Source organism: Canis lupus, chromosome 22 (genome assembly GCF_003254725.2).
Source record: "Canis lupus dingo isolate Sandy chromosome 22, ASM325472v2, whole genome shotgun sequence".
Taxonomy (NCBI): Eukaryota; Metazoa; Chordata; class Mammalia; order Carnivora; family Canidae; genus Canis; species Canis lupus.
Window position 1 is genome coordinate 9282169 of NC_064264.1, and position 12319 is coordinate 9294487.

General features: G+C 38.3%; 2 protein-coding genes across 8 annotated transcripts in view; one reads left to right on the forward strand and one right to left on the reverse strand.

The window, feature by feature from the left end:
* The window catches only part of NAA16 (N-alpha-acetyltransferase 16, NatA auxiliary subunit), a 99153-nt gene extending 91316 nt beyond the window's left edge, over positions 1-7837 (reverse strand). Inside the window, exon 1 of the mRNA XM_035704344.2 lies at positions 7702-7837. The gene's annotated coding sequence lies outside the window, so the exon portion shown is untranslated. The remainder of the gene's footprint in view (positions 1-7701) is intronic.
* The window catches only part of MTRF1 (mitochondrial translation release factor 1), a 49299-nt gene continuing 44629 nt past the window's right edge, over positions 7650-12319 (forward strand). For 3 of the 7 annotated variants that reach the window (XM_049099346.1, XM_049099344.1, XM_049099345.1), the window contains exons 1-2: positions 7967-8354; positions 9832-10251. In XM_049099346.1, coding sequence (XP_048955303.1) covers positions 8336-8354; positions 9832-10251 — 439 coding nt within the window. In that variant the 5' untranslated portion in view covers positions 7967-8335. Of the gene's footprint in view, positions 7789-7884; positions 8355-9831; positions 10252-12319 lie in introns of those variants that run through there. The other 4 variants (XM_025478155.3, XM_025478156.3, XM_025478159.3 and 1 more) reach the window with 4 other exon arrangements.

Genomic DNA, 12319 nt, shown 5'->3' on the forward strand with positions numbered 1-12319 from the left:
GGTGGCTCAGTGGTTTAGAGCCACCTTCAGCCCAGGACGTGATCCTGGAGACCCTGGATCGAGTCCCAGGTCAGACCCTCTGTGAAGAGCCTGCTTCTCCCTCTGCCTGTGTCTCTGCCTCTCTCTCTCTCTCTCTCTCTGTCTCTCATGAATAAATAAATAAAATCTTTTAAAAAATAGAAAGATAACATATCATCTTATGCAAAAGATATTCAGAATTTGGGATTTGTATCCTGTTCCCCAAAACTGTAAAATCCAATGTGAACATTACACTGCCAAGTATAATAAAAGGAAACATTTAACAGCATCGCAAGAGATGTAATTGAGATTACATAGGAGCTCAAAGGGAGGCAGAACTAACTGTGATTAGGTGGATGAGCTAATCTATAAAAGATAATGACAGCAGGAGTGATGTCTGTTCTCACCATTGAACTCCTAGCACTTAGCAGCATGCTTAGCACATAGTAGGTATTTGATACATGCCTGTTTGATGAAGACAATGAATTGCACTCCAAACAGAGAAATTAGTTTGGTGAAGAAAAACCATGAGGCTCTGAAATGGGAGCCTCATGGCTCCCATTTGGGACAGTCCTGCAGAGTGGACTATTTCCCCTTGCCTTTGAGCTATTTTATAACTCTTTAAGTCATAGAAAACTGCTAACAATACAAACGATTCTTGTCCCTAACAAAGCAAATTATGTATGATGGCAGTGCAAATTATAATTTCCTTGTGTTTTTCCATCTTTTTTTTTTTTAAGATTTTGTTTTTAAGTCATCTCTACACCCAACGAGAGGGGCTCGCACTTAACAATCCCAAGACCAAGAGTCACATGCTCTACCAACTAAGCCAGCCAAACACCTCAAGTTTTTCATCTTTGAAACAAATTATTTTGGTCTTCCTCGTGGCATACTTATATCTTCCCTTGAGATTTTTCTTTAGTTATAACATCCTTCATTCATAATTAATTAAAAATTTTAACAGGTGTACATCTCATATCTGTACAAGGATCACAGTTGTACCTTAAAAGATATCATTTAGCAATATGGACAAAAAGACAAGTTTGAAAGTGTGTTTTGGGGAAATAAAGAGTCATGTAGTTGAGCCAAAACATGAGGTTCTTGGAGGATATCATGATAGAAGAAGGGCTAGATTGGGATCAGATGGTGCAGACCTTGGCAGTGTGTGTGTGTGTGTGTGTGTAGGGGGATGCATCATTAAGTGAAACAGAAAACAGAAGACGGAAGCAAGGACATGGTGCAGCTCGGCTGTCTTGCTTTAATTCCTTTTGGCCAATATACTGTCCCTTGTGCACAACTTAGAGCAAGTCATCTAGCTATGCTGTGCCTGTTTCCTAAACTAGGCTTTGCAATAGAACTGATGACACAGGGCTGTTGTAAAGATTGAGTGAGTTAGTTCAATTAAGACATTTAGAGCATTACCTGGTAAAGAATAAGTACTCAGTGAATATCAACCACGATATTATTGTGCCAGTTTATGGCTCTTTGTCTGAAGTACTTGGGTGCACATGTTTTCAAACCAAAATGTTCTGGATTTAGAAAGGAAAATGTGTACACTGCATGTGGTGTAAGACTCTCAGTGGGATCTGGGGTAGCACCCTGTAATCCAATACACAAATATTTCTCCAGGAAAGTATATGGGTACTTATTCCAAGTGAGAGAAATAGAGGTGTAAGTAGCCTCACAACAGTCCAACTCAGGATTGCCTGCGATATTGGTGTGGATTAGGCGAGGTTTGTCCCTCAAATAATTTGCCAAATGGTCAGTTTTCAGAGATTTTTGAATTGAAAATAAGGGTTTCAGAGCTTTTGGGACTTGGGGATTGCAGATAACTGTTATATCACTAAAGTAAGAAAAGATCAGATTGATATCGTATTTGGAAATCCTAGAAATTGTTCAGAAAGTAAGCTTTTGAATTTGATCCCCTTCCCACTCTGGCAAAGTTTTCATTTTTCCTTTTACAACTTTCAAAACAGTAGTGGAGGTCAAGTTTTGTAACCAAACTCAAGGAGTTCACTGCTTTTGGTGCATTAAATTGAACATGACCCAAAGAAGTGGCAAAAGTAAAGAACTTCTTATGACTTGTTACAAGTAAGAAGACAGGGAGATAGCTCTCAAAGCACTGTCTCCCCCATGGGATTAGTACAGGAAGCTTGAATCCAGTCTATCAGGGACAGGGAGCTTGCAGAGGCACTCTGGTTCCATTGAGCATGAGGCATTGATTTTTTGTTGTTGTTGTTCAAAAAAATGGCAGAAAAATCCACCCATAGGGAGATATTAACATTTGCACCTCCCCTTGGAAGTATCTAACCCCCCCATAAAGTAATTTTGCTCCCAAAATTTGAATCTGAATCTGATGATGCCAGTGATCATGCCAGTTTATGGGAAATGCAGGTAACAAAGGAACATGATAAACATTGCAACACAATGCTAGGAAAATCCAGACTCTGTGAAACTCCTCAAGGCAAAAGATCTGATTTCTTCAACAAATATATTGCAAGGGGGAAAACAGGGGAACCTATAGATTAAAACAAATAAAAAATGCAGCAAGAAATTGCAATATAAGGAACTTACTTGAATACCAGTATGAACAAACTGCCAAAGAGAAAAAGAGAAAAATCTACAGGGAGAGAATGTGAACATGAACTAGGTATTTGATAACATTAGGAAGCCATTTTTAGTCTTGGGAGGTGCTTATATTTCTTTTTTTTTTTAAAGATTTATTTATTTATTCATGAGAGACAGAGAGAGAGAGAGAGAGAGAGAGAGAAGCAGAGACCTAGGCAGAGGGAGAAGCAGGCTCCATGCAGAGAGCCCAATGCGGGACTTGATCTTGGATCCTGGGATCAGGCCTTGAGCCAAAGGCAGACGCTCAGCCGCTGAGCCACCCAGGCGTCCTGGGAGGTGATTATATTTCTTAAAAGTCTTTATCTTCTGGAGCTACATACTAAAATATTTACAGATGAAAAGATATGATGTTTTGTAATGCTTCAAAGTAATCCAGTGAGGATGGGGAGTAGGAAGAAGGAGGAGGACAGGTGAAACCCGGCATCGATAACTTGAGAATTTGTGACTGGTGCATGGAGGTTCTATTATACGGTTCTATTTTCAAACACGTTTGAAAACTGTTGTAATAAAAAGGGAAGGAATGGAAAGATATATATCTACATATACACACACTGTAGCTTTCCTGCATGTAGACTACTTTGGATCTAAGTTGGAAAAGTCAATAGTTATAAAGGGTATTTGAATATCACTGTTGGGAGAAAAAGACAGGAAAATAAAACTTTCTGAAACAAGTAATTGAAAGTATACAATTCAAAACCGAAGCAAAGGATTTAAGAAAAATATTTAGCCTGAAATTTAGGATGACATATAGAAGGGATGAAATCACCAAGGCATTTTAGGAGAATTTGTCAAAGCTGACTACAACCCAGGCTCATACCAGTTTAGGGTGGAATAAAGGGATTTTCCAAGATCAGTTGGTCTTTGACCTGCTTTTGCTTTTTTTTCTTTTCTTTTCTTTTTTTTTTTTTTTTTTTTAGTAAAAGGAAAAGAGGAGGTTGCCTTCTCTTAAACATAGGACTGAAAATAATGAGCGATCTAGTTTCCAATAATGCCAGCAGGTGGCGCATTTTTGGCTACCCCCACCCCCCCCCCCAACCCCAGCTAAGAAAAATTTGAGAACCAGTGTGAATATATGAAAATAAGAAATGCTGCCTTTTCATCCTTCACATTCTGCTTCTTTCTGGGAAAACATTTTACAAGAATACAAGTAGAATAATCTTTGTTTTGCTATTTCTTTTCCACCTTTGCCGGGGCTTGAATTTTGTATTAAATAAAGAATTCCTGCTTTCACTTTTTCTTTAATAAAATATCACTGATTAAAACCCCAAGTGGCTGCCGATCTTCACATTGTGGAATGCCTGAAGATGTGGTCTAGGCCCTAAACTCCAGTGAGCCAGAAAGCCAAGGTGCGTTTCACAGCGTGGGATGACCCGTGGTGTCTTTTGGCTTGTGTCCTGGGATTGTATGTTAATTTCAGCGCCTCTGAAAATTTCCCAGATGCGACCAAAGGTTTCAACTTAGCCTGGAATGATCTCAACACCCACCCTGGTCCAGCTCCCTAAAGAATATCCAGTGCTGAGGAAGCTGGAATGTCTGCTTCTCTCAGGGAAAGCCCTAAGTGGATGCTTTTTGATGTGAATCCCTGAAGCAGGACACAACTCAACCTTCTGTTAGACACAAGGGTGTCCTCAGAATCTTTAAAACAATTTGGAGGTCTCTGAGAAGAAGCTAAGTGAAAATTCCCATTCTCCACCCCTTTGGAATTTGGGCTAAGTTTGCTGTAAATGAGTCTGAAAAACAGCTGTAGGGGATCCCTGGGTGGCTCAGCGATTTAGCGCCTGCCTTTGGCCCAGGGCGTGATCCTGAAGACCCGGGATCGAGTCCTGTGTTGGGCTCCCTGCATGGACCCTGCTTCTCCCTCTGCCTGTGTCTCTGCCTTTTTCTCTCTCTCTACATCTATCATGAATAAATAAATAAAATCTTAAAAAAAAAAAAAAGAAAAACAGCTGCAAGTATTTTGTTGTTTGCTCCAAGGCAGAGGAAAGGGACATAGGTCATTTAGTTTCTAAAGGAATACCTAATTGTCAATGCCCATTACACATACATTCATAATAGAAACTTTTATGAGATCCACTTTATTGCGAGAAATATCTCAGACATAGTAGTTCTTGTTGCTAATTTAATCGAATGCTATTGTTTTCACTGAATCAACCTTTTCATCACTACTTCTAGGAAAATATTTCCTGTAATATATTAAACCCTTGGGAAGTAGAATTAACTTCTTAAGATGATTCAATAATAATTGAATCAATTAAAGAATGTCCTTTTCGGGGCCCCTGGGTGGCTCGGTCAGTTGAACATCTGACTAGATCTCAGTTCAGGTTATGATTGCAGGGTCAAGAGATTGAGCCCTGTGTTGGAGGCTCAGCGTGGAGTCTGCTTGTCCTTCTCCCTCTGTACCTCCCCCCACTCATGCGCGCGCTCTCTCTCTCTCTGAAATAAACAAGATCTTTTCTAAAATGTCCTTTTTTCCCCCTTTTACACCTGTCTTGTTTACAATAATACTCCACACAAAATTTTAGGAAATCCAGAATACTACAAAGAAGAAAAAATAAGGATTACCTATAATTCCACTGGACTTTTATATATATATATATACATATATCACATATGTTGGTTTATTTTCTTTTCAAGTAGGCTCCCCGCCCAGTATGGAGCCCAACTTGAGGCTTCAATTCACGACCCTGAGATCAAAACCTAAGCTGGGAACAAGAGTCAAATCCTTAGCCAACTGAGCCACCCTGGTGCCCCATGCATCATATGTTTTTAAATGGAACTCAGTTTGCTGAATTGGTTGGGGTTTTTTGGGTACCCTCACCACTTCCCTTTTTATTTTGTTTGTTTGATAAGGGTTTTTTTTTTTAACATTGTCTTTCATTTAATGATATATTGTGGACACCATTGCATATTAATAAATATAGATATACCACATTATACTCCTTTTTAAAAATCATGGAGGAGAAAGCAGTATTCATAGTACCAAGCATAAATGTCTTTAGGGATTTTTTAAATTGAGAAATAAAATACATAAAGTGCATAAAATTTCACGTATATAAAAATTTCCTGTATATCCCAATAAATTTTTACACATGAAAGTGTGTTTGCTTGGGCTGCCATAACAAAATACTATATAGACTGAGTGGCTTAAACAACAGAAATTTATTTCTCGTGCTTTAGGAGGTGGGAAAGTCCAAGATCAAGGTAGTGGAAGGATAGATTTCATCCTGAGGTCTCTTTGTCTTGGATAAAAAAAGAAGAGAGAGCGCATACTCACAGGCTCTCTTATAAGGGCACAAATGTTACTAGACCAGGCTTTCACCTTTTTGACTCATTTAACCTTAAAGGCCCTGTCTCCAGTACAGTCACACTAGGGGTTAGCTTCAACATATTAAAATGGTGTGTGTGTGTGTGTGTGTGGTATGTGTGTGTGCACACAATTCAGTCCATAGCAGTAGGTTATTTTTTAAGGAGAATAAACCTTTATATACTATATTACTTAAGTTATATATCTGCATACACAAATCAAAATAAAGAAACAATTTCATTGGATAATTTAGGAGAATGATTAATGTGGATCCTTTATTTTTTATTTTTTTTAATGTGGATCCTTTAGAATTTGTTCCCTACTGGAACATAAACTTCATGTGGGCAAAGATTTGTGTCTTTTCTACTCGTTGCCAAATTCTCATGTCCAGAACACAGTGAGTAGCATATAACTGGTGCTCATTATTGAACAGACGATGGAATATTTTATTTTTTCTTTCTTTTTTGGAAGAGGGAGGCAGTATCAGAGCTTAGGAGCCATGGATCGATCATTAAGACAGATGGCCTTGATTGAATCTCAGTTCTATTACTTACCAGTTCTTTTACTTTGGACGAGTTACTTAAGCTCTCTGTGCCTTAGTTTTCTTTTCTGCAAAATGGGTATTTTAGGATTGTTGTAGTAAGGATTAAATTAATTAATAGGTCTAAATTACTAATATAAGATTTAATATATACTAGGTAGAAGTAGATACCTTGCAGTATGTAATGTTAGATATTTACATTTAGGGTTAATTGTCCTTTTTATATGTGGTCATGACCTAAGAAAATATCCTGTGAAGTCGATTATATGGGATGTTTGCCTTGGCTTTTAAGGAGGAAATATTGAGACACAGTGGTTATGTGACTTGTACTATTCAAGGTAAGGCAATATGTTTGTATTTTCCTGGAATTGTTTATTAGTTCATAATTCTTTAATTGGTAGTTTACAAACTATGAACCTAGTTTGAGCCCCTAAATTCTACATGTACATGCAACATCTTTAAAGTCATTAGTTAGTGGATATATATAGCCTCCTATCTTTTGGATCCTGTTATGATTTTTAAAAATAAAAATTTTTATATCCTCTTTTAATCATTAGGTATTTTCTCAAGTAGTGGAAGTTGCAAGAACTATTAACATGCAGAATTGCACAGGGGGGAAAAAAGGAAAGAAAAAGAAATAAGAACAAAACCGAAAAAAACATGCAGAATCCCTATCTGGGGATGACGAAAAGGATCCTCAAAAAAAAAATTAACCACTGCTTTAAGAAAAATAAAAACTAACAAACAGAAACCACTGCTTTAGTGGCTCCATTATATAATTTTCATATATAAGGAAATTCTTGTAATTTCATATTAATATATTAATATATTGTAAACCTTGATTCCCCAAATCAGAATTGTAGAGCATCTCTTCACTGCGTTTGCCTGTCTCTAAGAGACCAGATTTTTGGCTGGGGGCTTGGAAGCCAGCCTGGGCATAAACTACGACTCCCAGCATTCCTGGGAGGGAGCTCCCGGAAGTTGTAGTTCATCCTACATCCCTCCACCGCCCGCCCGACCTGCCCCATCGCCACCCGCGCCCGGCTCCGGATGAGTGCCGCCTGTGGTTATCTCCTGCGATTTTCTTTCTCGCTTTGTTATTTTTCTCTCGTTTCTCCCCGTTAGCCGTTACGCACGCGCCACGGCTGCTCCGGAGAAGCCGAGAGCAAAGCGTGACCCCGGAAGGAGTGAACCCGGAAGTGAAACTGACCCAGCGTCTGTCGGGCTGCAATGTAGCCGGTCACAGAAGGTTCCCGCTTCAGAAAGGAAAGCTAGCGTCCTTTCTTCTTTTTCTTAGGTACTCACGATTTTTATTTTCTCTTCTTCGACCTTAAAAAGTATTTTTTCCACCTCCATTTTTTTCCCCCGCATGTTGCCTCGATGGGATCACTGTGTATACCGAGTTACAAAGTAGGGCTGACACGTGCTGCTCTGGCGCAGGCGCAGTGTCCCTTGTGACCTGCATGCCCTGGGAGTTGTGCGTAGGGTGTCAGGGGAGTCCTGCCACTGAGGTGGGTGATGCAGAAGACTTGCGGTTCCCAGGTGGAGGGGACCCTAGCGAGTAGACGTCTTGGTTTGTGGGGGAGTTTTGGTTTTGGTTTTTGTTTTGGTTTTTGGTTTTTGTTTTGGTTTTTTTGGTATTTGTTTTTCTCCTAACATTGAGGTTCATGACCTTAAGAGTCACCCTACTACTGTTCCCTGGGCTGGAAATTTTAGCTAGAAGCGTTCTAACAGGAATTTGTCATCCTTTTGTGCATGTTTTCAAATGGACTCACTTCTGTTGTGCTTGAGACTGGACGTAAAGACACACACGGGAACTTGTGCAGAGGGTCTGTCTGTACCATATGTGCCTGCCGGGCATTGGTGCGTTCTTCCACAGTCCTTTTTCCCAATGCGCTTCAGTGTGTTAAAGTTCAGTAGTAGAATGCTGCAAAATCTTAATGTTTTGGGGGACCATTCTGAATATTTAATTTTCTAGAAGATTGTGATTTTTTTCAAGCTAGCTGACTTACAATGCTCAAATGAGTTACTATATGCATCTCCTAGCATGATAGGAACGCTGGAGGCCATAAAACTTTGACCCTTATTTCAACGTTGAACCTCAGAATTTTGGGGGCGAAGTGTTTTTCCTAAAATATGTTTTCCCTTGGTAAAACCATTCTGTGCTTTGGTTAGCTTCTGATTATATCTATGAGAAGGGAGAAGAACAGGAAATTAGCGTACACGGCCAATTTCACCTAACTTGTAATTTTTTTTTTTAAAGATTTTGTTTATTCAGGACACACACACACACCTAGGCAGAGGGAGAAGCAGACTCTCAGCGGGGAGCCTGATACAGGACTCTATCCCATGGTCATGACCTGAGCCAAAGGCAGAGCTCAACCACTGAGCCACCCAGGTGCCCCTAACTTGTAATTTTTTTTAAATGTTTTTTGTTTCTTGTGACAGTAATATGTGCTATGTGTATAGAAAAATCAAAAACACTGAAAGGTAGAAAAAATGGAAAGCAAGCAAAAGGTATCCACAATCCCACAACTAGAGGTCATCTTAGTAACATTTTGGTATGTTTCTTTTTTAGGTTGTTGCTTTTTTCCCAGAATACTCGTTTTACCTTTTTTATATGGATTACCATATGTCATAGAAAATTTTGAAAACCTCATTGATATTATATTGTTTTGCATTCTGCTTTTTGTCACTTAATACAAATATTGCCACTGTCCCCTTTTACCAGACCTACTTATTTAATCTGTTAACTATCTGAAGTTTTCTTCCTTTAGGATCTGATCTAAAAGGGAAGCCCTGAACTCTGAACAGGCAAACTGCATTCTAGTATTCTGCCTCTGTCTGGCTGAGTGAATAATCATGATTAAGTTACTTGACTCACTTGGGCATCTGGATACATCAAATTAAAGAAATAGACAAGAAAACAGTTAATGTTTTCTTCAAACTTTAGAAATCTATGAATATGTGAACCACCTAAAACTTGCCTGATTATTTGATATCTTTCAAGTATTTGTTCACATATTCAAGTCTAGACCCTGGATACTTTCTAGAAAATAGCTGATTTAACTCAGTCTGTTGATAAATGTATTAATTATGCTCCTACTCATTTGCTGTAGTTAATTATAAACATCGAATGAATAAAAAATGGTGCTGTCTTCATTTATTTTAATATGTTATATTCAGAGATTTGAAGAATTATTTTCTTTTTATGGATTACTGAATTTCAGCTCTTTGAAGCTGGTTGTGCCCACAAACTGGACAAGATTTCTTGAGGCTACTTCCAGATTTTGTATTTGTAGAGTTGATTTTTTTAAAAATTGTGTTTATTATATTTCAGATGCTGAGATGAATCATCACCTGTGTGCTTGGCTTTTTAGATGTTTATCTCTTAATGGTCGCCACATCCACCCCCAATTTCATCAATTTACACAGATACATCTTGATACAAGGCTGTGGGTTTTTAGACAAAACAGGAATCCCATTCTCCATCATCTGTTAAATAAGAATTATCCTAGGAGATATTGTGGACACCAGGACACCAGGGTGCTGTGGAAGCATAAAGCACTACAGAAATATATGGAGGACCTGAATAAGGAGTACCGTACACTTGATCAGTGTTTGCAGCATTTGTCTGTGAATGAAGGCGACCGAAAGTCTTTGAATCGAAGGCATGCCGAGTTAGCACCACTTGCAGCCATTTACCAAGAAATTCAGGAGGCCGAGCAAGCAATTGAAGAATTAGATTCAATGTGTAAAAGTAGGTGAAAAATATGTGCGTGTAAAGGATGTGATTGATTTTATAGGTTAAAGCTTTCTTGAATGCAGTCTTTTAAAAATCCTAGAGTGAATACACTCTATACTCGGAGAAGACTATCCTGGGTGTTTGATGTATTTTGGCTACTAAAAATTAATTACTAAGAGACCAGGCTCCTTGTGGTGCTTGCCAAGAAGTTTTTAGAATCTAGGAGCCTAAATATTGACCTTTACAGAAAACTTTAATTTATTGAGTGGGATTTTACTGAGCATATAGCAGAGACACAAGAATACAGTCCCTACCCATCAAAGGGCTTATATGGTCAGGTATTATTTCATCATCCCAGAAAGAACCCTGCACCTGGTAGCCACTTGCCCCAATTCCCCCTTCCCTACCAATCCAAGGCAACTGCTAATCAATCTACTTTCTAGATTTACTTATTTCAGACATTGTATATAAATTCCATTCCATTGTGTGGATCTACTGCATTTTATTTTTATTTATCCATTCATCAGTTAATGGATATTGAGTTGTTTCCACTTTTTGGTTATTATGAACAGTGGTACTACAATTGCCTATTATAACTCTACATTTAACCTTTGGAGGACTTGCCAGACTGTTTTTCCAGAGTGGCTACACCATTTCTACTTTGCCCTTTTGATTCTAGCTATCCTGGTGGACGTGAAATGGTATCTCGATTGTGGCTTTGATTTGCATTTCCTTGATTAATGATTTGAGCATCTTGTCATATGCCTGTTGGCCATTTGTATCTTATCTCTGGATAAAGATAAAACCCTTTGCCCATTTTTAAATTAAGTTGTTTGTCTTATTAATGAGTCGTGAGAGTTCTTTATATTCTAGCCCTGAGTTCCTTATGAGATAAATGATGTGCAAAAATTTTCTCCTATTCTATTTGTAGGTTATGTTTTAAAGCCCCATAATTTTTAAAATTTTGATGATGTCTAATTTATCTTTTTTGCTCTTGTTGCTTGTGTTTTTGGTATCTTATCTAGGAAACTATTGTGTAACCCAGGGTCACAAAGGGTACATCTGTGTTTTCTGAGAGAGTTAAATTTTTAACCTTATGTTGACTTCTTTGATCTATTGGGATTAATTTTATATAGGATGTGAGAGATGTTTACTTTTAGTTTTGGTATTTCTTTTTTAAGATTTTATTTATTTATTCATGAGAGACCGAGAAGCAGAGACACAGGCAGAGGGAGAAGCGGGCTCACGGCAGGGAGCCTGATACAGGACTTGATCTCTGGACCCTGAGCCCAAGGCAGATGCTCAACTGCTGAGCCACCCAAGTGTCCCTAGTTTTGGTATTTCTTAATACTGCTATTGTCTTAACATTTTTTCCCATATGAAAAATTTCCAAAATGTACAGAAGTTAAGAGAACTGCACAATGGACTAACCTGAGATTCAACATTTATCCAGCTAGTGCTCAAAGCTTCTGTTTCTAAAATTTCTTTTATGCTCCATCCTGTTCCATTAAATGTTAGCAATGTTAAGCAACGTCAAGGCCAGCCACAGTTATACCTGTAAAAGTCCTGCATTTCCAGAGGCATATTTTTCTACCTTCTGTTGGTGCTTCTGTGAGTTTCTCACCCATGTTTACTGAGGATTTTTTTGTTTTTATTCTTTTGTATGACACCACTCAAATTTGTAATTAATTAGTTTTGGGAAGGTTCTTTGCATATAATAGGAGCATCCTAAATGCTTTTTAAACTAATTTGACATAATCTTTTTCAGCCTTGGTTGTATCACATATAATTGAGATTGGATTGGATTGTTTCTGAAGTTTCTTCCAGGTCCAAAATTCTGCTGTTCTGTAATAACCATGATAAAATCAACATTTACTGTGCTAATATGTGCCAGGCACTAAGCTCAGTATTTTACAAATAGTGTCTTGTTTGAATATTCACAGTGATCTTACAAGGTGGGAATTATCATTAATGAAGAAACTTTGAGCTTAAAATGCCAAAAGTCACTCAGCCAATCAGGTGAGGAGCAAGGATTTGAACCCAATCAGTGAGATTCCACAGCCCCTGTTGTTATCCACTGCAC